Raw genomic sequence first — 25,114 nt, forward strand, 5'->3', positions numbered from 1 at the left:
GCTTTGAATAAATCTCTCTACTTGATTAAGTAATAAAACTAAATTATGATAACTTTAAATTATGAAAAAAATCAAAATAAAAAGCAAAATTTTTAAAAACCACGTTTTTGTAGTGGAGAATAATAATTAAAAAACAAAAATTTGAAAAACGAAAACGTGGGGCGCAAAAAATACATAACAGTATGTGTGCTCATGAGAATATGTGTATGTATACCGGTAATTGTATCTGAATGTGGATGTGTATGTGGTTGTGCATGTGCGTGAGTAAGAAAACGTGTATATGTATGTGTATATGTTCTGTTATGTATAAAACTTTTCAACTGACATGTGACACTAATTTGAAATAATAGAATCGGCAACAAAAGACAATCGCGAAAATATTAATTTTTCTTTAATTTTATTTTACTTTTTATGTCTTTTTTCTCTCCATTTTCGTGCATTGTCATCTAATTCTGAGCTATGTGCGAAATTTGAAGTTTGTAGCTAGTCGGGAAGTTAGTTTAAAATCGATTACAAAATTCCACCAGAACAGACATACAAGAAGGCAAGTTGATATAAACGTGGTAAAAATGGTTGTTGATTCAAGAGCTAAGACATTATGTAAAATTTATAATTGCTAAAAATAATACAAAATTTAAAATATTTTATTTTGTAGATATTGTATACGAGAAGAATTTAAAATAATATTTTCTGTCTGCATTTTTTATTTATAGCAGAGCTAAAAATATATTTAAAAAAATATTTTTTACTTTATCAGGATAAATTATTATTCTACCTTTTGCTAATAAGCTTTTGCTGCAATCAAAGCATATAGTTAAAAAATCTGTTAAACAATAACTTAAGATAGTAATAACCATTAATAGTTTTTGTACTAGTAGAGGTTTTCTAATTAAAAGAAAATGGTGATGTTTCTTTTAGTATTTTATCACCTAATATGTTAGTTGTTAATAGCAAATCATACTCTTCCTTAAAAGCTTGCATTTCCTTCTGTTCTTTTAACCCACTTTTCATCGATGTGGCATTTATCTTTTTCGAATTAATGCGAAAAGTTCATTAATAAGAAAACGTATGGTGATGATTTAAAATGATAGCGAAATTTAAAAAGAACAAGCATTTGCCTACTCAATTGTTATTTCCCTACCACTAAAAATAGTGTACAAAGTTAGAAATTCCGGTTTGGCATCTCCTACATTTAAATTAGGTTGGATGAAAAATAAAGACATTATTGAATCCGGGTTTTTGAAAAATAATTTGAATCATCGATCAGGCGAGAGTTTGTAATAGTTACTCATGTAGCCTGTCTAAAGTAAGCGTTGTCTACGCTTAGTTTGAAAATGGCGCAAAACGTCAATATGGAGAAAAGCCACACAGTTTTATGAAAATGAAAAGCATTTGTGGTCTAATTTTTTAATATTTAAAAACTTACTCCAATGCATTGCCTGCGTTCATAAAAATTTTCAAAAACTGAAAATACGGCAGTGATTTTGAAAATTTTAATGTAGAAGATTGTATGTGGAAGCTTGGAAGTTGGGTACCAGTTCAGGTGCTGTCCACATCTCCTGACAGGGGTCAAAACTATCTGGCATTCCTCCCATAGTTCCCTAAAAAAAGACTATGTGCTTGACTCTGGTTTTGGTGATGTGTATTCTAAAAAGATCTCTGCAATGTTGAAAATATTTATGTTTTAATTTGTTTGCGATTTACAAATTTATAAAAGATTTTTTCTATAGAAAATCATGGTGATAACGAAAACGCTTTAAAAAAAATTTGAAAATGTTATGCCTAATTTATACCATATTGCCAAAATTACAGAGATGCTAATACTCAGGTTCCTGCAAAAAAATAATAAATAAATAAATATATAAAAAAAATGAAACATGAAAGAACTAAAAATTCGATTTTATAATTTTGTCTACCATTTCTATTTATCATTTTTCTCTGTTATAAAAGCAACATCACGATATATTTGGTTCAAAATAGCATTTTATACATACGTTTAGATTAGAAGGCACACTCACAATAAAACTCAGTAAACTAAGAATAACACTTTCAAACATTTTGCTACCTCTAGAAACAATTAACGGACAAAGCGATGCAAGCTGGCATTTCCAAAAAAAATAAAACAATATTGTTCATAAAAGTCTATTCATATAAAAATATATAAACCCGACTATTTTAGTATAAATAATAAAAATATTCTAAATATATTCCAAAAAATGTTGTATTCCCAAGAAATGTTTTGCCTAATAGTCAATGAATATTAAAACAGTCACGGAAAGAGTAAATTTCCGTCTATTTATCAGAAAGCATTTCAGGACAAAACACCTCTCCATCACGTTTCCGGTACTGAGCACCTCTCATTTCTGTAAATCCAAATATTTGAGAGTCAAATGATAGATAAAAGAGAACTCGAATATATTCTCTAGGATTATTGGGATAGAACGAGGAATTAATTAATATTTACTTTAAGAAAATGGCAATAAATAGAAATTCCTAACACTTTCAATTGTTATATATTTTTTAAATAATATAAGATATTTTGATTTTAATTAATTGTGGGAAAATGTCAGAGTTACATGATACTTGAAAAAAAATATTTTAAGATTTATCCAAATAAAAATAAAATTTACACTTTCTGTTACATTATGAAAACAAAATTGCAGTGGACATCCATGTATATTACTGACTTTATATAAAAAAAGATAAAGTCTGCAATTATTAGTTAGAAATGTATTTTTCTATAATATTGTCTACAATATTTTTTCTTTGCAAAAAAAATTAATTAAAAGTTTTGTAAACCATTTTTGCCTATGATATTTTGATATAATATATGATATTTTGATATAAATTAATTGTGGGAAAATGTCATCTGTAAGAGTTACATGATACTTGAAAAAAAATATTTTAAGATTTATCCAAATAAAAATAAAATTTACACTTTCTGTTACATTATGAAAACAAAATTGCAGTGGACATCCATGTATATTACTAACTTTATATAAAAAAAGATAAAGTCTGCAATTATTAGTTAGAAATGTATTTTTCTATAATATTGTCTACAATATTTTTTCTTTGCAAAAAAAATTAATTAAAAGTTTTGTAAACCATTTTTGCCTATGATATTTTGATATAATATATGATATTTTGATATAAATTAATTGTGGGAAAATGTCATCTGTAAGAGTTACATGATACTTGAAAAAAAAATTTAAGATTTATCCAAATAAAAATAAAATTTACACTTTCTGTTACATTATGAAAACAAAATTGCAGGACATCTATGTCTATTATTGACTTTATATCAAAAAAGATAAAGCTGCAATCATTAGTTAGAAATGCATTTTTCTATAATATTGTCTACAACACTTTTTCTTCACAAAAAAAATTTATTAAAAGGTTTGTAAACCATTTTTGTCTACACTGCAGAAAAATTCCAGTTCATATTATGAAAAAAACCGGCACCACCGTAAAATCCATTTTCACGAGAACTTGTTACGAAACAAAACATCTGATATACCGAAATTTTAGAGAAATAAGTACCGTAAAATCACTGAATCATTCTAATCAAATAAATATTACTGTAACAATTACGGTATAATATTTTATGATAAAAATGAATTCAACGGATGATGCACCCTAAGTGCCGGTACTTTATACCGTAATTTGATCCGGAATTGTTTACAGTGTAGCAATATTTTACTAATTTTTTTTTGAAAGAAAGAAAGAAAAGTAGTAGCTAAGTGTTTCAATATTAGAATTCTTTTTTATCGAACGTAAATGTTGATTTTACTTTTTGGATATTTCGCCATATCTAAAGAACTTTTAAATACTAAGTTCGTTTATCCTTAGATGATTCTGCGTGAAAAATCATTTAGCCACCACCACACATTTAGTAAAGAATTCAAAACTGAAAAGTAAATTTAACAGAAAGAATGATTTTTATGCCATGCTCTGAAGTATCAGGATAAAATATCCAAAGTTAACCACATTTACCAAATTTTATCACATAAGACCATATTTTATTGTTAATTTTACCAAAAATCATTAACATTGCAGTTGGTAAAAATTCCAAAGCTTCTTGATATTACCTCATAGCCAGAAACACTGTAAATTGTACCATGTTCTTATAGTTTTGACCATACTCTTTTTAGTATAGTTTTTGTTTGAAAACCATCATGCTTATTGCTGATGACTGTAGCTGCAAATATTTTTCACGAATTTTTTCTACAGAAAGTTTCTTCGTTGATATGTTTACAGGGCTACCAACTTTCTAAGTTTTAGGTAAAAATTTACTCTAATGATACCTAAGTTTATGTTATAATGTATTATCTTTCATTCATTTAAACTTACTTTCCGTGCCACTATGTATAAATAACTTAAAAGTTCATATAAAACGCCAACATTTATCTAGCCTTTCATGGTGAGGCTTTAATATGTTGGCAATATTATCAAAAATTCTGAAAGCTTTGGAGTTTAAATGCATACCACTCTATCATATATTTTGCAAAAGGCGTACTAGTTGGTAGGCCTATATTTATTAACAGTATAATTACAGTATAATAAATTTGTAACAGTATAATAAATTTGATTTGAAATGATTTTGGCTTCTACGATATGTAGCAGAAATCAAATGCATTATACCGATAAAATGAATCTGACTTACTGATATGTATGAATATATATATATAACATAATCTTACTTTAAATGTTCATGATAATATCACATCAGGAATAATGATTATACCATGTTCTTTACCGTCATCGAAATTAAAATCTTTTAAGATTTAGTTCTTTAATGGTTACCATATATTTGTTACTACCGGCCGGCCAGGTGGCCGAGTGGTTAGCGTGCCTGACAGCGAAGCCAATGGCTGCGGGTTCAAATCCCGCTCTGAGCATTTCCCTCTACGTGATGTCATCTGCAGTGTGTGAATGTGGCCCATTTGCATCAGTGTGGCGTGGGTAATGTTGCTCGTCTCCTTGACTTAGGTTTACAAGTGCCCACTGGGTAACGTTAAATGAGCAACACTTCCGACATATTCCAAGGTGAAATACGACCACTAGAAAAACTCTTTGGCAAGAAGATAAACATTTGGCAGTTATGTTGCAAACAATTCATATCATACTTTAAAAATTTAACATTTTATACTCAATTACTTCTCTCTATATAGTGAATAATTAAGCATTTTTCTCTATACTGTGAATAATGGAACCATTCTCTCTATTCAGTTAATAATCGAGCCTATTCCATTAGGCTTGAGAGCAGACAGATGTGGAAATAATTACGTTATTATTTGAAAAGAAATATTTTATTAAGGGATCATATCAGATTAAATCTTTTCCTTTTAAATCGAAAAAATTAAAAACTTTGCAAAACAATCAGTGTTATGCACCTCAACAGTTCAGGAAATAATTTTTATGAAACCCGGAGATTTAAGTGTTTATAAGAAAAACATTTTACTCCTAACTCTACAAAATTCTTTATTTGTTATAGTAGAATTTATTATAAACTCATTATTCACTTTCGCTTATTCACTCAAATTCACTTTAGCTTATTATATATTTTAAAATCCGCACACTGTCCCGCATAGAGAATATTGTATAACTAAATATTTTCTCGTATTTCAAAAACTAAACTTTTTTTATGCATAAAGGATCTGACATCAAATAAAAGTTTCAAAAAAAACTATTTTCAATAATTAGCTGTTGTACAATTTCACGAGAAATCAAAATAGCAATATTTGAAGAAAAAAAAATAACTAACAAGTCTTTAAACGACACGAAAAATGTCAAATACAAAGATGAAATTCATTTTATAAAAACAATGAACAAACAATTACATGAAAAATGATAAAAAAAAATAACAAAATATGGCACGTGAAAAATTTTTAAAAATGCCTTGTTTTGTGTTTTTTTTTTTTTTTTTTTTTCAAATCACACCAGAGGAAAAAATTATTTTTACGAAAAAAATATTTTGGTTGATAACAAAGAATGAGTAGTTTTTTTCCAAAACATAATCGCTTAGATTGAATAGTCAAGTACGATAAAGCCTAATAAAATAAAAAAATTCAAGTGCATAGCTGTGCGTTTTCGTTAAAAATTTGAAACCACAAAAAAAAGGTGAAATCTTTATATTTCTCGCCGAGAAAAACAATTTAGAATTGGAAATGGCTGAAGATTCTCGAGTTCTATAGCATTATCTCTAAAATTTCAATCGATGTGTTTTTGTCTGCGAAACGAAAAAAAAAGGAATTTAGTCACAACCTTTATTGAATTTCTGAATTCAGCCTCACGGTGAAATGGTATTTAAAATTTTATCCATTTGTCTTGTTTTTTTCTTTTTTTTTTCTTTCTCGTAAACGTGCATAAAGGCTCATTTTTCATTTTTGAAAGATTATCTAAACAATTGCTTGGGACTATTTCATACATAAAACGTGATTCAATATCTATTGAAAAAAATTTATTTCCCTCTGAGATTGTTATTGTGGCAGACTATTTTTTCCTTGCTTGTGGCATTTTACAATATATTAAATGTAGTTTGCATTCAATCTATTGCAAATAATAAAGTTTATCAATTTTTTAAAAAAAATACAACTTTTGATAAATCTAAGATAAATATTATGTAAATTTTTTAATATACTTTTTATGCACCGTTAATAGCGTGTTTTGTTATTTCATTTACATATTTTTCGTCTGAAAATTTTTTTTAAATAAAATTATGAAAAATAGTCAATTGTTCCATAAATGAGCTATCTCTTAATACATTGATTGGATACATCTATTAAAACTTACACATCATAACTGTGCTTTTTTTATCTCATGAATAATATTTACATACTACAAATGTTATTAATTTATAAATAACATGCAATATTTATATATAAATATTGTATAACGCGATAAAGACTAGAAAATATAGTTAATAGGAACTTAAATAGACAATCTCTGGAAAAAATATTAGGAGAATTAATTTTTTGCTAAATTTATTGTCCAAATATTAGTAGAATATTTTTTTTACTAAATTGATTATGCAAACATTAGAAGAATTATTATTTCGCTACTATTTGTTTTTTAGTTAAAAATCACTCTGTGACAAGAAAATGTTTCAAAATGAAAAATTATTGCTTGATTTAGTTGAAAACGCATATTGTATGAGAAAAGTTTTCCAAACACGTGCATTTGTGTGTCATAGTCTACTTAGAATAAAAATATATTTTCAGCAAATTATTTTTAAAAAAATGCAGGGAGATTCAGCTTTTACATATCCCCTGGGTGCTAATCATTCACTATAGTTTTTGTTTATTTTTTTACACGACATTATCAGTAGAAAGTCACAAAAGAAATTTTTTTAACCTAATTCTTAAAATAGGAACAAAGTTTTTTTTTTTTTTTTTTTTTTTTTTTTTTTAAATGCGTAAGTAAACGAGCATTGCTTTTTTTCGATATGTATTAGCAACGCCTACGCAGAATATTTTCAAATGTTCTGCAACAGGACTTATTAATTTATGCAAATGTTCTGCAAGCATTTCCCAGCGAAAAAAAGTCAACTTTACGTTAAATACTATATTTTCATTTACTAAAATACAGGATTACACACAGATACAATACACTATTTCTAAAACCAAGGCAAACATTCTTGATTTCTTACTTTTTCAATCACTCTTGAAGCACAAAATTTTGTCAATGACGATGATGAGGATGAATTGTTAATAAAATGCATATGATAAGGTCCGAACATTAAATTAAAATAAGGGTTGCCTTAAAAATCTTTCGAAGGGACAAGTGCCCAGATGGTGCACCATTTGCGAACACAAACATTCGCTGGTCTGTTTTCCCAACAACTTTTTCCTCTCCATCGAAAGCATTTGGTCTTTCAGAAACAATTCTGTCAATCGTGGATCCCCACGATTCACAAATTGCTTCTGAATTGGGAATGGAAAATATAAAAGTCATAAACTTTACGAAATTGGAAATCTCTGAATTTAATTCTTTTACGGCTTGCTTTAGAAGCTCTCTTGATAAAAATGGTGATCGATTTCTCCTGCTGTATGCTAAAAACTGATACACCCATTTTATTAAGAAGTTATAGCCAAAACCTAATTCACTAATTTCTTCCTCAGAATGGCAAAGATAGGAGATTACTGATAAATGTGCTAAAATTTGTGTCACTTATTCAAGATACAAATTGTTCTGCAGGACTTCGTTTGTTCTGTGACGTACGTCACAGTTTTAGGCACTTTCTGCTTCTGGGGCAACGCCTAATTAATAATTTCAATATAATAATCTGAAAAGTTGTGCCTTTTCCCATAAAAGCAATATCAGAATTCCAAAACATGACCGGTGCCAATGCAAAAATTTCTGCTATGTTAATGAATTTTATAAATTATCATTAAGGATCGAAACGAAGTAAATGTACCAGCTTGTTTAAAAAAAATTTGAGGTTAAAATTTGATTCTGAATTATCATGGCAGAATATTGATGATTAGTTTTATTTTTCATTTTTAAATGCTTTATGGAACATCCTATATGCAGCTAGTCAGGCATAAATAAAGCGTTTCAAATTCTTTGTTTTTATTGCGCTCATAAAAGCAGACCAGGTGGCAGAGTGGTCAGCGTACCTAACAGCGAAGCAGAAATTTGAGGGTTCTAATACCGTTCATGGTATGGATGATTCTGTGTGTTGTCCTCTGTTGTGTGAATGTGGCCCATCCTATGATTCGGGTCTATGGCGGTATGGAATGGATAACATGTTGTTCATTTCCATGACTTAGGTTCACATGTGCACACCAGCTATTGTTAAAAAACCAACAATTCCGGCATTTACCGAGATGAAAAACGAAAATTTTAGTGCCTGCCGTTAGAAAAAAAAATGCTCGTAACACATGACAACAATATTTATAATTTTCAAACAAAATTAACATTTACGGTAATATTTCCGTGTACGATATCAAACATCTAAGTCTATAATTACATAATAAAAATGAATTAAAATTGTAATAAATATATATTAAGCCTATCCCGATGCACTCATAATTTAGCCAAAATGCAGAAAATTTTAGAAAATTAATTTTAATTACGTACTAGTGTTAACTAAAAATTCGGTTTTGCTATTTTTTTATTAGAATATATCGCTCATGGGCTGCAATAGCGGCGCAACTAAGGAAAAATCAAGTTTTGAGATAAGTGGGTTTAAAGTTTTCATTGCAAAGCAAAATGCTTTAGTTTGCTTAAACGAAGATTGCTTTAAGTTGAATTATGAGTTGTGCTAGTATTGCTGCTGAAAAGAATGTGTATTTTCATATTTACACCTGTTCTTAGTCCAAAACGCGTGTTTTTTTAGTTTTGCCACTATTGCAGCCCATGAGCAATATTTAAATTAACAGTTATATTTCAAAGTAAAAAATATCAAACATCTAAGTCTATAATTATATAATAAAAAGGAATTAAAATTGTAATAAATATATATTGAGTCGATCATGACACACTCATTAAAATTTAGTCAACATACAGAACATTAATTTTTTACTACGTGCTTGAGTTAACTAAAAATTCCTTTTTTTTTTTCAGATTATATTTACATTCTTCAAAATTATGAATTTATAGTTTCAATAAAGTGCACTTACCTTCTCAAACAAAGTGAAAAACTGAAACATAAAATAAGTTTTATTGCTGTTCAAATAATTAATGCACTTCGAAAGAAATCCTGTTGAAATAGCAATGGCTTCAGGATATCTCAAATATATTAAATGCGCTTTGATAAACTAAAGAATAAATAAATAGCTAAAGGGAAATTACTCTTGCTTTTGTTAGATAATATTCATTCTCTTACAAAGTTTTGTCTATAGCTAATTAAGACTAGGAAATCATAATGGTAGAAAAATAAATTCAACAAGGATGCAATAAACAAAAAGAAAAGGATTATTTTAAAAGTAAATTTAATTAGCAACTACTGAATAAATTTCATAGAAAATTTTATATGTTCTGGAGTAGTATGAACTTAACAGCAAAAGTATCATGAATAGTAACAGAATTATTTAATACTTAATAACTATTCTAAAGTAAATTTATAAAACAAACATGAACAAGGAGGTAAAATATGCATTTAGCTATTCCAAAAATACCTTTGTTGTGACATAAAAGTATGTAAATTTGATTCTCGTTGTTGCAATCTTTATTGTGTGTATTTATTGATTGAAATTTAGACTACCTTTGAAAAAGTTCGTCCTTATTCAACATGGATCGTAAATAACTATTGAATACTGTAATTGTTTACGTTTTTAAAAGTATTAATACTAGAATTCTTTATCTAATGTACAAGGACAAAAAAAATTCTAATGAAATTACTGCACTGTATGATAATGACATATCTAATAAAAATTTTAAAAAAATATAATTATGGTTAATAAAACTAAAATTTACTGTATTTTAACTATTTGGTTATTCTTCCGTTCAATGGTTTACCGAAAAAAAATTTTAGTTCTTATTACCATACATTAAATAAAAAAATTATCAAAACACTTTAGAGAAAAAAATTAAGTGACATAGAAGGTATTAAAATATTATAAATATCAGCTCGTATCTAGTAGAGAAAGTCATCTGTATTGCATTTTACGGTGAGCAAAATAAAAAACATATCAACTAAAATAACTTTAGCTCAAATGATCGGATTTTATCCAAATGGCAATCTTACACGGATAAACTAATTGTGATAAAATTACCGGGTTGCATAGTATTTGCATTTCTAGTACAAAAAGATCTTGTTATAATAATCAGAATGTACGATTTTTAAACCATTCATTCAGTAATTTTTAATTTGTATGGTAACAGTTTACCAGAAATTCTGATTTTCAAAATTTTGGTTCGTATTACACCACATTAAGTAAAAAAAAAAAACTTAAAAATTTATTTAACCGAATAAATAGTTTTTATGCCATTCTCTTATATATCATGATAAAATTGCCAAATTTCACCATATTTACCAAATTTCATCACATTTTATAAAACCATATTTTATGGTTAATTTCCCCAAAATCTTTAGCAGAGCGCATCGGTAAAAATCACCGAGAATTTGGTATTCCTATAGAGCCAGAAACACTGTAAATTTTACCATATTCTGGGAGTTTTAACTATACTTTTTTCTCAATGCGTACTGTGTATATGAATAAAAAATTTATCATCAATATGGTTTCTTCTGTTACTAAAGCCGGATTTTTAAAATAGACTTTTTTAAATAAACTAAAGATATTATTTTAACCATTACTTTAAATAAGCTTATGAATAAGCATTATGATTACCAAAGATGGATTTTTAAAATAAACTTTTCTAAATAAACTAAAGATTTTATTATTTTAACCATAACTATAAATAAGCTTATGAATAACAACTATGTATGATTATCAAAGACGGATTTTAAAAATAATAATTTTGAATAAACTAAAGATTTTAACCATTACTATTAATAAGCTTATGAATAAGCACTATTAAAATATATTGCAACTGTGGATATTTCATATTAAATTCGTGATTTCAAGTTCATTTTCATTCATATTAAAAACTAAAGCTATCACGAATCCAAAGCATATCAATTTTAAAGTTGAGCGATAACTCTTCGTAAGATATGACTCCATCAATATATCAAAGTTATGCAGTACCATATTTACCAAATTTTATCACATTTCATAAAACCATATTTTATGGTTAATTTCACCAAAATCATTACCCTAGCGCATCGGTAAAAATAACCGAAATTTTGGTATTCTCATAGAGGTATTCTAACGGTAAATTTTAAAATATTCTGGTAGTTTTAATCATACTTTTCTCTCAATGCGTACTGTGATATATGAATAAAAAAATTATCATCAATATGGTTACTTATGTTACCAAAGCCGGATTTTTAAAATAAACTATTTTTAAACAAACTAAAATATTTCATTATTTTAACTATTACAAACATTGCAACTGTGGAAAATATATTGCAACTGTAGAGCTTTCCTATTCAATTTGTGATTTCAAGTTTATTTCCACTCATATTAAAAACTAAAGCTATCACGAATGCAACGCATATCGATTTTAAAGTTTGAGAGAAAGCTCTTCGTAAGATATGACTCCATCAATATATCAAAGTTATGTTGTATCATATCTACTTAGTTTTATCACATTTTTAAAACCATATTTTACGGTTAATTTCATCAAAATCATTACCTTAGACATCGGTAAAAATCACCGAGATTTTGGTATTCTCATAGAGATATTCCACAGTAAATTTTACCATATTCTGGTAGTTTTAACTATACTTTTTTCTGAGTGCGTACTGTGATATATGAATAAAAATTTACCATCAATATGGTTACTTTTACCAAACCGGATTTTTAAAATAAACTATTTTTAAATAAACTAAAAGATTTCATTATTTTAACTATTACAAACACTGCAACTGTGGAAAATATATTGCAACTGTGGAGCTTTCCTATTCAATTTGTGATTTCAAGTTCATTTCCACTCATATTAAAAACTAAAGCTATCACGAATCCAACGCATATCGATTTTAAAGTTTGAGAGAAAGCTCTTCGTAAGATATGACTCCATCAATATATCAAAGTTATGTTGTATCATATCTACTTAGTTTTATCACATTTTTAAAACCATATTTTACGGTTAATTTCATCAAAATCATTACCTTAGACATCGGTAAAAATCACCGAGATTTTGGTATTCTCATAGAGATATTCCACAGTAAATTTTACCATATTCTGGTAGTTTTAACTATACTTTTTTCTGAGTGCGTACTGTGATATATGAATAAAAATTTACCATCAATATGGTTACTTTTACCAAACCGGATTTTTAAAATAAACTATTTTTAAATAAACTAAAAGATTTCATTATTTTAACTATTACAAACACTGCAACTGTGGAAAATATATTGCAACTGTGGAGCTTTCCTATTCAATTTGTGATTTCAAGTTCATTTCCACTCATATTAAAAACTAAAGCTATCACGAATCCAACGCATATCGATTTTAAAGTTTGAGAGAAAGCTCTTCCTAAGATATGACTCCATCAATATATCAAAGTTATGTTGTATCATATCTACTTAGTTTTATCACATTTTTAAAACCATATTTTACGGTTAATTTCATCAAAATCATTACCTTAGACATCGGTAAAAATCACCGAGATTTTGGTATTCTCATAGAGATATTCCACAGTAAATTTTACCATATTCTGGTAGTTTTAACTATACTTTTTTCTGAGTGCGTACTGTGATATATGAATAAAAATTTACCATCAATATGGTTACTTTTACCAAACCGGATTTTTAAAATAAACTATTTTTAAATAAACTAAAAGATTTCATTATTTTAACTATTACAAACACTGCAACTGTGGAAAATATATTGCAACTGTGGAGCTTTCCTATTCAATTTGTGATTTCAAGTTCATTTCCACTCATATTAAAAACTAAAGCTATCACGAATCCAACGCATATCGATTTTAAAGTTTGAGAGAAAGCTCTTCGTAAGATATGACTCCATCAATATATCAAAGTTATGTTGTATCATATCTACTTAGTTTTATCACATTTTTAAAACCATATTTTACGGTTAATTTCATCAAAATCATTACCTTAGACATCGGTAAAAATCACCGAGATTTTGGTATTCTCATAGAGATATTCCACAGTAAATTTTACCATATTCTGGTAGTTTTAACTATACTTTTTTCTGAGTGCGTACTGTGATATATGAATAAAAATTTACCATCAATATGGTTACTTTTACCAAACCGGATTTTTAAAATAAACTATTTTTAAATAAACTAAAAGATTTCATTATTTTAACTATTACAAACACTGCAACTGTGGAAAATATATTGCAACTGTGGAGCTTTCCTATTCAATTTGTGATTTCAAGTTCATTTCCACTCATATTAAAAACTAAAGCTATCACGAATCCAACGCATATCGATTTTAAAGTTTGAGAGAAAGCTCTTCCTAAGATATGACTCCATCAATACATCAAAGTTATGTAGTAAATGGAACTTCAAAGATATTGAAAACTAGAGAGCTATGTGAATAAGATGCTCTCTTATTAAATATTTTAGTTCAAGTTACAGCTTTCTGAGAGATTGGATTTACTCCTGGCATGTAGAGGGTTTGTGAATAGGTGTATAAATAACGATATTCCATTTTTATTACCTTCGACTTTAAGTAGTCTGAAAAATCTATATTGTTCAAGAAACTAGACTCAGTTTAAAATGATCAGCAGATGTATTTCATATGCAAGAAAATATTGCCTACAATTCTTTTAGCAATTTTGGGTTGGATTAATTATGGTTTTAAAAAAATATCACTTCTAATATTAGCTTCATTTTTCAAATTTTTAAAAAAATCTGGTTTATACACAGGATTATAAAAAAATAACTTGGACGAAGCTTAAAATAAAATATTTTTTATCTATTGCCAAAGTTTTACATTTATGTTGTTGTTGCTGTTGCTTATCCTCATCTGGCCTGACGAAGTCAGACCAGATCTATGAACCCATTGATCTGAATGAAATAGAAGACCAAAAGAAGAGTAGAGTAGATTTCTTCTTAGAGAAGACCAAGACAGTCAAGGATATGATCGGCGGAAGCCCGGTACAGATGGCATTTAGGGCAGAGGGGTAGATTTTAGTTCCTTCAGAAAATAGTAAACCTTTTAGATGGCCAGTAGGCTAGGATGGAGAGGGTAATGCAGACTCTCCTTTCAAAGGGAAAAGTCAAAGAAACTCCAGGCTTATTTCCTTTGTATCAATGATGGGTGGGGGAAGTCAGCCAGTCCCTGAGAAGATGAGATTTCTTCAGGGAGTAAAGTACAAGATAGGTGAGATCAGACGAGGTAGGGTGCGGTTGGCTGCAACCCTATTTAGCCAGGCTGTCCGCTAAGTCGTTGCCATAGAGACCGAAGTGAGAAGGAATCCACTGCAGGTGAATATTATGCTGAAGGGAGAAGAGTTTTAATTTGTTTAGGATGGAAATAGTGGTTTTGTCGCCAATATGTGTCCAGTTGTTGAGATGCTGCAGGGATTTACATTTATGTTAAATACTGATGCGAGTACTCGGTATATAAAAGTTAGATGTATTGCACAATTTTGTAATCAAACGTTCGATTGCTCTTTCTCTACATTTACAAGTAAAAGAGCGATGTAAATCTGCTCATCAACTGCAAGTGCCTAAACTGACAAAAGTGCTTAAGCAGACCCAATCAGAAGATTTGGCATTGAAAGTGAGAGGTTCTAACGAGGGAGAATGAGCATCCAACTGAAACCAGAAAGCTACCAAAATAAGATCTCCAGAATATTCAAGAGTTCCAATGTAAGATGTTGCCAATTAAGTGGAGATTAACCGCACATTTGATTGGAAAAAAAAGTGTCAAGAATTTCTTTCATAAAAGTTAACAGCCAAACACAAATAGGTAAGACCTCAAATATGTAAATATATTTTCAAGTGGGCCATGGGTAGAAACTTGTTTGCACAGATGAGAAACTATTCTCGATTGAACAAATTCATAATAGTCAGAATAATACAGTTTGGTCCTAGATGCCACTACGATCTAAATATTTGATGGTCAATAGACTACCGGGAAAACGTAACTTGGTGTAATTGATCAATGGGTAAAAATTAACAAACGAACATATCACAAACTTATGGTGAAAGATGCTATGCTTTCCTAGTCACAAAAGCGTTTTGAAAATCATAAATGGAAGCTTCATCTGGATTCTGCTCCATCGCAAGGAGCTAAAGGTACCAAAGAATGGTACAACACACTTTCTCTGAAAATTCAAAGAAACTCTTCCAACAAGATATACTCATTTCGAGAGGTGGTTTTCAAGGAAGTGGAATGCAAGCATCTCGTCAACGAATTGCTTAGAGAAACTCTTACTTTAAAGCGCAAGAAGAAAGCAAGGATCGTTAAACGTTAGGGTACGTTAAATTACATATTATATTTTTAAATTTATCGATTTGTGACCAAATCCTTTTGTGCCCAAAAATCGAATTCAAGGCCATTAATTTATCGAAATGTGATAAGCATTGAAGAGATGTCAGGAGAATAGTGCCAGCGCTCGATTTATTTATTCTGCAGAATGGTGTAAATTCTTTAACGTTGAAGATGTAGAGAAGACTTGGGTGTGCAAGATGGAATTGTGTGCAAAGATGTAGAATTTTAACTCAACTACACCCAGTTCTTCACTTTTATACGTGCATGGACAGAAGGAGTTTCCTGTGTACCCCAAGTGCAATTCCCACCAATCTGTTCCAGACCATTTGCTCTCCTGTTTAGATTTCCTGGTTCACGACTTTCTGTGGGAGAACGGTCTTCTGGACTTGATCTAGCTAAGGAATGGATCAAGTGGAATAAGAAACAACAAGTTCATATTTTCTTTAAGAAAAACGAGAGATACAATTTTCCAGCCAAGATTATTAGTCAAACATGCAAGACTGCAAAATTTATAGTACAAAAAGTATATTTACAGAGAGAACCAATGCAAAGTAAAAAAAACCGGAATTACCATGGGAAAGAATGATTCCACAGCAGATGGACAATTAGAAAATTTAATTCCTACATGTTTTTTATGAAAATGAATAAACTTATTTTATTTTATATTCATAATGATAATTTTCTGTCATCAATATATTTCAGGCATAGAGATATTTTTCATATAGTGTATATATTTTTCATAGATGTATCAGGCATTTATAATGCATTTATTTAACAAATACATTAATTTCACTAGTCACACTTGGGATAAAACTGTAGAGCCGCTTCTGCAGATCTTTTTGAGAAGAATGGAAAATATTTTTTGAATTTAAATATATCACTACACAATTTTTTTAAGTAGACGTACAGTCCTCACTTAATGAAAATGAATGCCTCTGCTGAACTACGAGAAAGCATAAGGAATAAGAACTGGAGTGAGACAGATATTAAGGCAGTGCCAGATAAGCCTCGCCGAGATGCAGTAGCCACATTGTATCGTATAGGTATTTATGACCACCCTCAGTGTCAACTGTGTGGTTCCGGAGCACCAATGAATGAATAGAGAGCACCTCCATTGCTGTAGGAGGCTCCACGGACTTGACTCGGAGACCGCAAGATACTGGCGTGCGAGAGAGCTTTTGGGAAGATGACTTCGGTCTTTTGTTATTTTCTATTTTCATTGTTCCTCTGTGTTATTGTTTGTATTCCCTGCCATTAGAAATTTAAAAAATGTACAGTGCTCAGTAAATGAACGGACCACTCTGAATAACTTTTGATGTTATAATGGGATCTTCATGTTTTAGGACTCAATCTTAATGGTTTGAGAGGGTGACCTCAAATATGTTAAGTAATTAGTGCAGACGATATTTTAAGTTACGAAATCAGAGACGAAAAACGTACTTTTTCGGAATAAACTTAAGTTTTTTCGACGGATACGGATTTTTGAGCCCCAAAATATAACAGGTAACCGCAATCTGGGAAATATGATGCAGAAAAGTTTGGTCAGGAGAGCGTTTCAAAGTTTGGACCCCTGTATGTTAATTTCACTTTCTGAGTATTTCACCATATCTCGAGAACCTTTTTAAGCTAATTGAAAAAAAATTTCACAGAATTATAAAATTTGTTCATTTAAATACAATTTTATGCGAAAAATAAATTTTAATAAATATTTATTATTTTACGTAGTACTAGCGGAGAAGTTTTGAATTGTAAGATATACAATTTTTACACCGTTTTGACAAAATGCAAAATTTGAGCAAAATCAGTTGAATCATCCTCAGAAATCTAAATCAATAATTGCATTCTAAAATAGTCGTAAATTTAAAATTCAATTTCTCAGGAACCTATTTTACTCAAATTTCGTATTTTGCTATGTAAAATTACATTCTTTGAAATGATGTAAAAAAAAATTGCATACCTTTAAATTCAAAATGTTTTAGACTAGTACCAAATAAAATAATAAAAAATAATAAATATTTACTAAAAATTATTTTTTGCATGCATCTTTGGATAAACGAATTTTATAATTGTGAGCAAAAAGTTCCGATTCGCTTAAAAAGTCCCCGAGATATATTGAAATAGGCAAAAAAATAAAAATAACATTAAGGTGTTCAAACTTTGGAATGCTTTCATGATCAAACTGTTGGGACCATATTTCCCGGATGTATTCTTCCCTATATTTGGGGGTTATAAACAAGAATCCATCGAAAAAAGGCATGTTTGTTCTGACAAAGAACGCTTTTTGTCTGATTCCGTTATTTAAAACATTATCTGCTTCAATTAATTAGCATATTTGAGGCCACTCTCTTAAGCTATTAAAATTGAGTCTTAAAACGTAAAGATCCGATCATTAGATGAAAAGTTATTCAGGTTGGTTCATTTATTTTTCACGCACTGTGCATCAAATAGTGCTACAAATAAATCTTAGTAACATTTTATAGGACCTGGAATTCCTAGTTTTAATTTTGGATTACGATCAGCAGTTTTGTAGTTCTAATTTTGCTAAATTTCCAAGGAAATGTTAGTTTAAACATTCTACGTCATCCCATTACAACAGCATACTAAGTGGGAAGGGTGCAATCGTAGTGATAATAATCGAGAATATTCTTAAAAAATTTCTTAAGAATAAGTACTTTAAATGTGGGAACACATCAGCTGTAAATATTAATTCAAGTCTTGTACAAATACTGTTAAATCTGGAGCTATAAGATTTAAATTCCTAAAAGCTATCTCTAAAACTGTAGAAAATTTATGTTTTGAACCAATAGATGGCGTTGCCTACTCTTTTGTTTTTGGCTATTCTAATGTTTACTTTTTGTTTTGTTGTTATTAAAGAATATGAATCCTAACCCCTCTGTCGCTTTTTTATATGGTGCCGGAAACCCCAAGAATTGATTGCAAATATTTATTACTGATTGAAAATATTTATTACTGAAGAGGGGTTCGTTTGAATTTGATCTTGAACTTTATATTGAAATTATTTCTTCGTTCTTTATTCGATAATTTATTCTGAATTCGAGAATGTCTGCTGAACTTTCAAAACGGAAGCAGAAAAGAGGTGCGGTCAGAGCATCTACGACTAGATTGTTCGGCGAAATCGAAAATGAAATTCCGAACATTAAAACTTTAGATGAATTATTGGCTAAACTTATTGAAAAGGAATCTTTATTGAAGGAACTGGATTTGAAAATTGAAGATTTGATTGAAGTTGACGAAATTGAAAAGGAATACGAACAATCGGAAGAATATTCTGATAAGATTATTGTTTTAAAAACGAAAATTTCAAGAATTTTATCTTCGTCGAGTGCTAAGTTGGATGTGGAAAACCGTAAGAACGATAACGAAAGTATTTCAACCGAAATTATTTCTGAAGAATTTCAAAATGTTCACGTAAAATTACCGAACATTAATATCGAAAAATTCTACGGTGATGTTAAACTATGGAATAACTTCTGGGAACAATTTAAATCGACTATTCACGAAAATAAGACTTTGAAAACTGTTGATAAGTTCGTGTATTTAAAGTCATATCTTGGCGGAGCTGCTGCAAGAGCTGTGAATGGACTCTCGATTTGTGATTCTAATTATCTAGCAGCCATTGATATTTTACAAGATCGCTATGGAAGAAGTGACTTAATTATTAATGCTCACATGAACGAACTGTTAAATTTAACTGCGGTAAAGGTTTCTAGCGATGTTGATGCGCTGAGAAAACTTTACGATAGCATTGAAATTGAAATACGAAGTTTAAAGTCTTTAAATGTGATGTCTGAAACCTATGGAAATCTACTCTGTCCAATATTGATGAAGCTGATTCCTGAAGATATAATTTTGGATTTCAACCGTCAAAGAACGAAGGATTCTACTTGGAATGTTGAAGAATTGTTAAAATTTATTAGAAACGAAATTGATAGCCGTGAACGATCAGCTCTACTCTCAAAAAATTCAAGAAAAGAAAATTTTAAATTCACTCCAGAATCAAAAGTAGAAGAAAGATCTTGGATGAAAAGAAAACCAAAGGTAAGCGCCTTTGCTTTATCAACATTGAATTTGAAATGTATTTTTTGTTCTAAGAATCACGATAAATTTAAATGTAATGAAGCTGATGTTTATAAGAAAAGACAAATTTTAATGAAAAGTGGTAGATGTTTCAGTTGCTTTCAAAAAGGACATTTATCTATATCTTCGGATTGCATGAAAAGAAATCTTGTTTGTTTTAACTGTAAACAAAAGCATCATTATTCTGTTTGCATTAAACAGCCTGAAAACGAAAGTCCCGTTTCGAATAATGATAAAGAAATGCTCGTAAATAAAAATAATGAATCTCATGTTGTGCAAAACTCTGTGAAACAGAATTCAAATGTAATTTTACAAACTGTTACCGCTGTTGCTGTGAACAAGGTTGAATGTTTAGTTAGATGTTTGCTTGACGGAGGTAGTCAAACGTCTTTTATAAGTGAAAAGTTATCGAAAAAGTTAAATTTGCCTGTTACAGGAGAAATTGATCTTAATATTCATACATTTGGATCTAGTAAGAGTGTAAATAGTCGTAGAAGGAAAGTGAAATTGAAACTTGTTGATCTAATTAATCCTGATAACTTTGTTATTGTTGAAGCTATTGAGTATCCCGTGATTACTACTGCTGAAATTAAAATGTCTGGCGATGACTTAACTAAAACTTTGCATTCTTTGGGAATTAAAGTTTCAGATGATGTGCCAACTGTTCACCAACTGTATAATCCAAATGAAATATCAGTGCTATTAGGAAGTGATGTTTACTGGAAAATTGTTACTGGAAAAATTGAACGAATTAACGAAGCATTAGTTGCTGTAGAGACTAGATTAGGATGGTGTATTCAAGGTTCCGTTATGAGTTCTGATTTACGATCAATGACTGTTAGTTCAAATTTATGTTTAGATGAAGAGCTATCTAATAATATTAAATCTTTCTGGGAAATAGAATCGTTAGGAATAGCACCGGTCTTGGATGAAAAAGAAGAAGATATAAAAGCACTTTCTTTATTTGAACAATCTATTCGCATAATAGATGGCCGTTATGAAGTAAACCTTCCATGGAAGAATGATATAGTTGATTTACATGATAATTTTCATAATGCTGAAAGCCGAATGAAGAAATTGATCAAGAGATTTACGTCCAGTCCTTATTTCTTCGAACAGTATAAAAACGTAATAAATGAACAACTGAAGGAAGGAATAATCGAAAAAACAGAAAAGAATGCTTTTAACTCAAAGAAAACTTATTACGTTCCTCATCGGGCTGTAATTAGAGAAGATCATTCCACAACAAAACTGCGTGTAGTCTATGATGCTTCATCTAGAGAAAAAGGTCACCATTCTTTGAATGATTGTTTATTGCAAGGACCTAACTTAGTTCCTGATTTACTGATAGTTTTATTGAATTTTCGTAAAGGTGAAATTGCTGCAATTGCCGACATTCAAAAGGCTTTTTTACAAATTTCAATTGCACCAGAAGATCGTGATGCCTTAAGATTTTTATGGATTTCAGAAGACGCTAAGTTTCCCAATACAAAATTTGAAATTTACAGAATGACTCGTGTGATGTTTGGAGCAACATCAAGCCCCTTTTTATTGGCAGCAACTATACGTCATCACTTGAAGAAATTTCAAAACATTTATCCCATGACAACTAAGCTGTTAAATTCTTGCATGTATGTTGATGATCTTGTCTATTCAACGAATTCTGTAGAGGAAGCATCGCAAATACAGGAAGAAGCAACCCTAATATTTAAGCAGACCTCCATGAACCTCGTGAAGTGGAAATCTAACTCAAGAATTTTGAACTACAAAATATATGGCTCAGAAGTTCAAGCTGATGGAACCGAAGAAGTAAAAGTTCTTGGATTGAAGTGGGACTTGTCGAATGACTGTTTTAATTTTAAAACTGGAGACCTTTTTAATTTTATAATTTCTAACCCTCGTACAAAACGAACTTTATTGCAAGCTACTTCAAGAATTTTCGATCCTTTCGGATGGATGTCCTCATTCATGATCCAAGTCAAAATCATGTTCCAAAAACTTTGGTTATTGAAAATTGATTGGGACGATGCTCTACCTCCTGAAATCGACAAAAATTGGCAAGAATGGTACAAGCAACTTCATTTTTTAGAACAAATTGTGGTTCCTAGGTGGCTAAATAGAGTTTCGGATCCATCTGGTGATGAATTACACTGCTTTTGTGATGCAAGCAAAAGTGCTTATGGAGCTACAATTTATTTGATATCTGCCAGTTCAACATCTAGATCATCCCAGTTAGTGATAGCTAAAAGTCGCGTTTCTCCATTAAAACAATTGTCTCTTCCTAAACTGGAATTGATGGCTGCTGTTATCGGAACCAGAATGATTGCATCAATCCGTGACCAATTTCCTGAATCAAGAACCTTTATGTGGACTGATTCAACTATCACTTTGCATTGGATTCGTGGATCTCCCCGGAAATGGAAACGTTTTGTCTCAAACCGAGTCACCGAAATTCAACAAAGAAGCGATCCCAGTCAATGGAATCACTGTCCTGGCTCTGATAATCCTGCTGACAAGTTGACGAGAGAAGGAATCGAAGCCAGTGCCCTTGTGCAGGACGATGTATGGTGGCACGGGCCTCCGTGGCTTATCTGTTCCAGAAATGAATGGCCGGCTACTGATGATAGTCAGTTTTCACTGACTGACGATGTCCAAACTGAAGTAATGACTGTTTCTTTTATTGCAGGTGCTGATCCAGATCCTGTGCTCAAAGTTGAGAACTTTAGTACTTTACGTAAATTATTGCATGTTACATCCTATATTTTCAGATTCATTAAGAATTTAAGGTCTTGTGTAAAACAAAATGGGACAATTACGAGTACTGAAGTAAGTGAATCAAATAATTATTGGATAAGAACTGTTCAATATAAATACTATTCGAATGAAATTAATTGTTTAAAAAATAATTTAGAAATCAATTCTAATTCTAAACTATTTCAGTTGAATCCCAAACTTGATGAAAATAAGATTCTGAGAATTAAAAGTCGTTTAGCTAATTCCTCATTAGATGTCAGTGAAAAGTGTCCAATAATATTACCTAATAATGATTATTTTGTTGCTTTAATTATTAAGGATTGTCATGAAAGGGTTTTGCATGCTGGTGTGAATGACACTTTATTGCTAATAAGAAGTAAATTTTGGATAGTGCAAGGAAGACAATTCGTGAAATCTGTTATATATCGATGTAAAATTTGTAGAAGATTTAGTTTTACTTCTGGTAAGCAAGTAACAGGTAATCTGCCTGTTGATAGAATCGAAAAATCTCCCCCATTTAATATAACAGGCATCGATTTTGCAGGACCACTTTATTTAAGCGATGGTTCTAAGTGTTACATTGCATTGTTTACTTGTGCTGTGACTCGTGGGGTTCACTTAGAGTTAGTGTCTAGTTTAAAAGTTGAAAGTTTCATTCAGGCTCTAAGAAGGTTTTTTGGACGCAGGGTCATTTGTAAAATAATTTATTCAGATAATGCCAAAACTTTTAAAGCTGCTGATCGTGAAATTAAATATTTATTCAAATTGTGTAAAAATGACGAACTTCTACAATACTTAGAAAAACAAGGAATTGAGTGGAAGTTTATTGTCGAAGGTGCTCCATGGTGGGGTGGTTTTTGGGAGCGTTTGGTAAGATCGGTTAAAATTGCATTAAAACGAATATTACATAAATCTTTATTAACTTTTGAACAATTACTTACTGTACTTACAGAGATTGAAGCTGTTATTAACTCTCGACCAATAACTTATATGTATAACGATATTAATGAACCGGATCCTTTAAGTCCTTCGCATTTTTTGATAGGTAATCAATTAACCGTTTTACCATCCTTCAGTTCTAAATTAGAGTCTTCAAAAGCAGAATTAACAAAAAGATGGAAACATAGGCTTATGATGATAGAACATTTTTGGAAACGCTGGCAAAAGGAATATTTGCTAGAATTAAGATCTGCCATGATGTATAAAATGCCCAAAAATATTGTAAATTTTAAAATTGGTGATGCTGTGCTTGTACGCGAAGATAATGTTAAAAGATTAATGTGGAAGTTAGGTCGAATAAAAGATATTTTTCCTGGCAGAGATGGTAGAATAAGGTCATGCCAAATCCAATTAAAAAACAGTGTTGTAAATAGACCCATTGAGAGACTTTACTTATTAGAAAGTGATTGATTGCTCTGTTTATTCTTTGTTTGAAATATTCATTAAATCTTGTTGTTTTTTTGTAAGTGTATAACATTTGTATGGTTATTTGTAATAGAATGCATCGTTAAACCAATACATTGGAGTGGGCTGGATGTAGAAAATTTATGTTTTGAACCAATAGATGGCGTTGCCTACTCTTTTGTTTTTGGCTATTCTAATGTTTACTTTTTGTTTTGTTGTTATTAAAGAATATGAATCCTAACCCCTCTGTCGCTTTTTTATAAAAACAAAGATAAACAGAAAGACAATTAGACAAGCATTCTAAAAGTTTATCTGAATTAGAGATCGGGCGGGAAGCAAACTGGAAAAATAAGTCGTTAATAGATCATTATAAAGAAGACAGAATGTTTCTGTCGAAGAACGCAAATAGTTAAAGGTCTGAAATAGATACTTGGAAGTTAACAAAGTTTATTTGGAATGCAGTTTCACCACAAAGCAATTAAAAGTAAACAGAGATCATCAGGAATAACTAGATGTGATAAAAAGTACGGTTAGAATGCCATAAAAAGTATCTTCATCTGGATTAAATACAATAATAATAAATAGTTAAAGGTCTGGAATAGATATTTGGAAGTTAACAAGTTTATTTGGAATTAAAGATCAATTTGGAATGCAGTTTCACCACAAAGCAATTAAAAGTAAACAGAGATCATCAGGAATAACCAGATGTGATAAAAAGTACGGTTAGAATGACAAAAAAAGTATCTTGATCTGGATTAAATACAATGATAATAAATAGTTAAATGTCTGGAATATATATTTGGAAGTTAACAAGTTTATTTGGAATTAAAGATCAATTTTGAATGCAGTTTCACCACAAAGCAATTAAAAGTAAGCAGA

At 30.0% G+C, this 25,114-nt stretch overlaps 1 protein-coding gene across 1 annotated transcript; it reads left to right on the forward strand.

Annotated features, from left to right (window-relative positions):
* The first annotated feature begins 19,039 nt into the window (after positions 1–19,039).
* LOC147803978 (uncharacterized) lies at positions 19,040–24,241 on the forward strand. Its single transcript, XM_087151360.1, has 3 exons — positions 19,040–20,038; positions 20,279–21,926; positions 22,002–24,241. Exons 1-3 carry the CDS (start codon positions 19,040–19,042, stop codon positions 24,239–24,241), a joined length of 4,887 nt encoding a protein of 1,628 aa, XP_087007486.1.
* The last annotated feature ends 873 nt before the right edge of the window (positions 24,242–25,114 follow it).

This window comes from Parasteatoda tepidariorum, chromosome 9 (assembly GCF_982258835.1).
Source record: "Parasteatoda tepidariorum strain Cologne lab strain chromosome 9, Ptep-v5.0, whole genome shotgun sequence".
NCBI lineage: Eukaryota > Metazoa > Arthropoda > Arachnida > Araneae > Theridiidae > Parasteatoda > Parasteatoda tepidariorum.

What these genes read in the sequence shown, in the direction of transcription:
- LOC147803978 (XM_087151360.1), top strand. Translation starts at nt 19,040, where the DNA reads ATGTCTGCTGAACTTTCAAAACGGAAGCAGAAAAGAGGTGCGGTCAGA. An exon ending in GGATGAAAAGAAAACCAAAG is followed by an intron (nt 20,039 to 20,278) that starts GTAAGCGCCTTT and finishes TGCATTAAACAG; the next exon opens with CCTGAAAACGAAAGTCCCGT. An exon ending in GTGGGACTTGTCGAATGACT is followed by an intron (nt 21,927 to 22,001) that starts GTTTTAATTTTA and finishes CTTTATTGCAAG; the next exon opens with CTACTTCAAGAATTTTCGAT.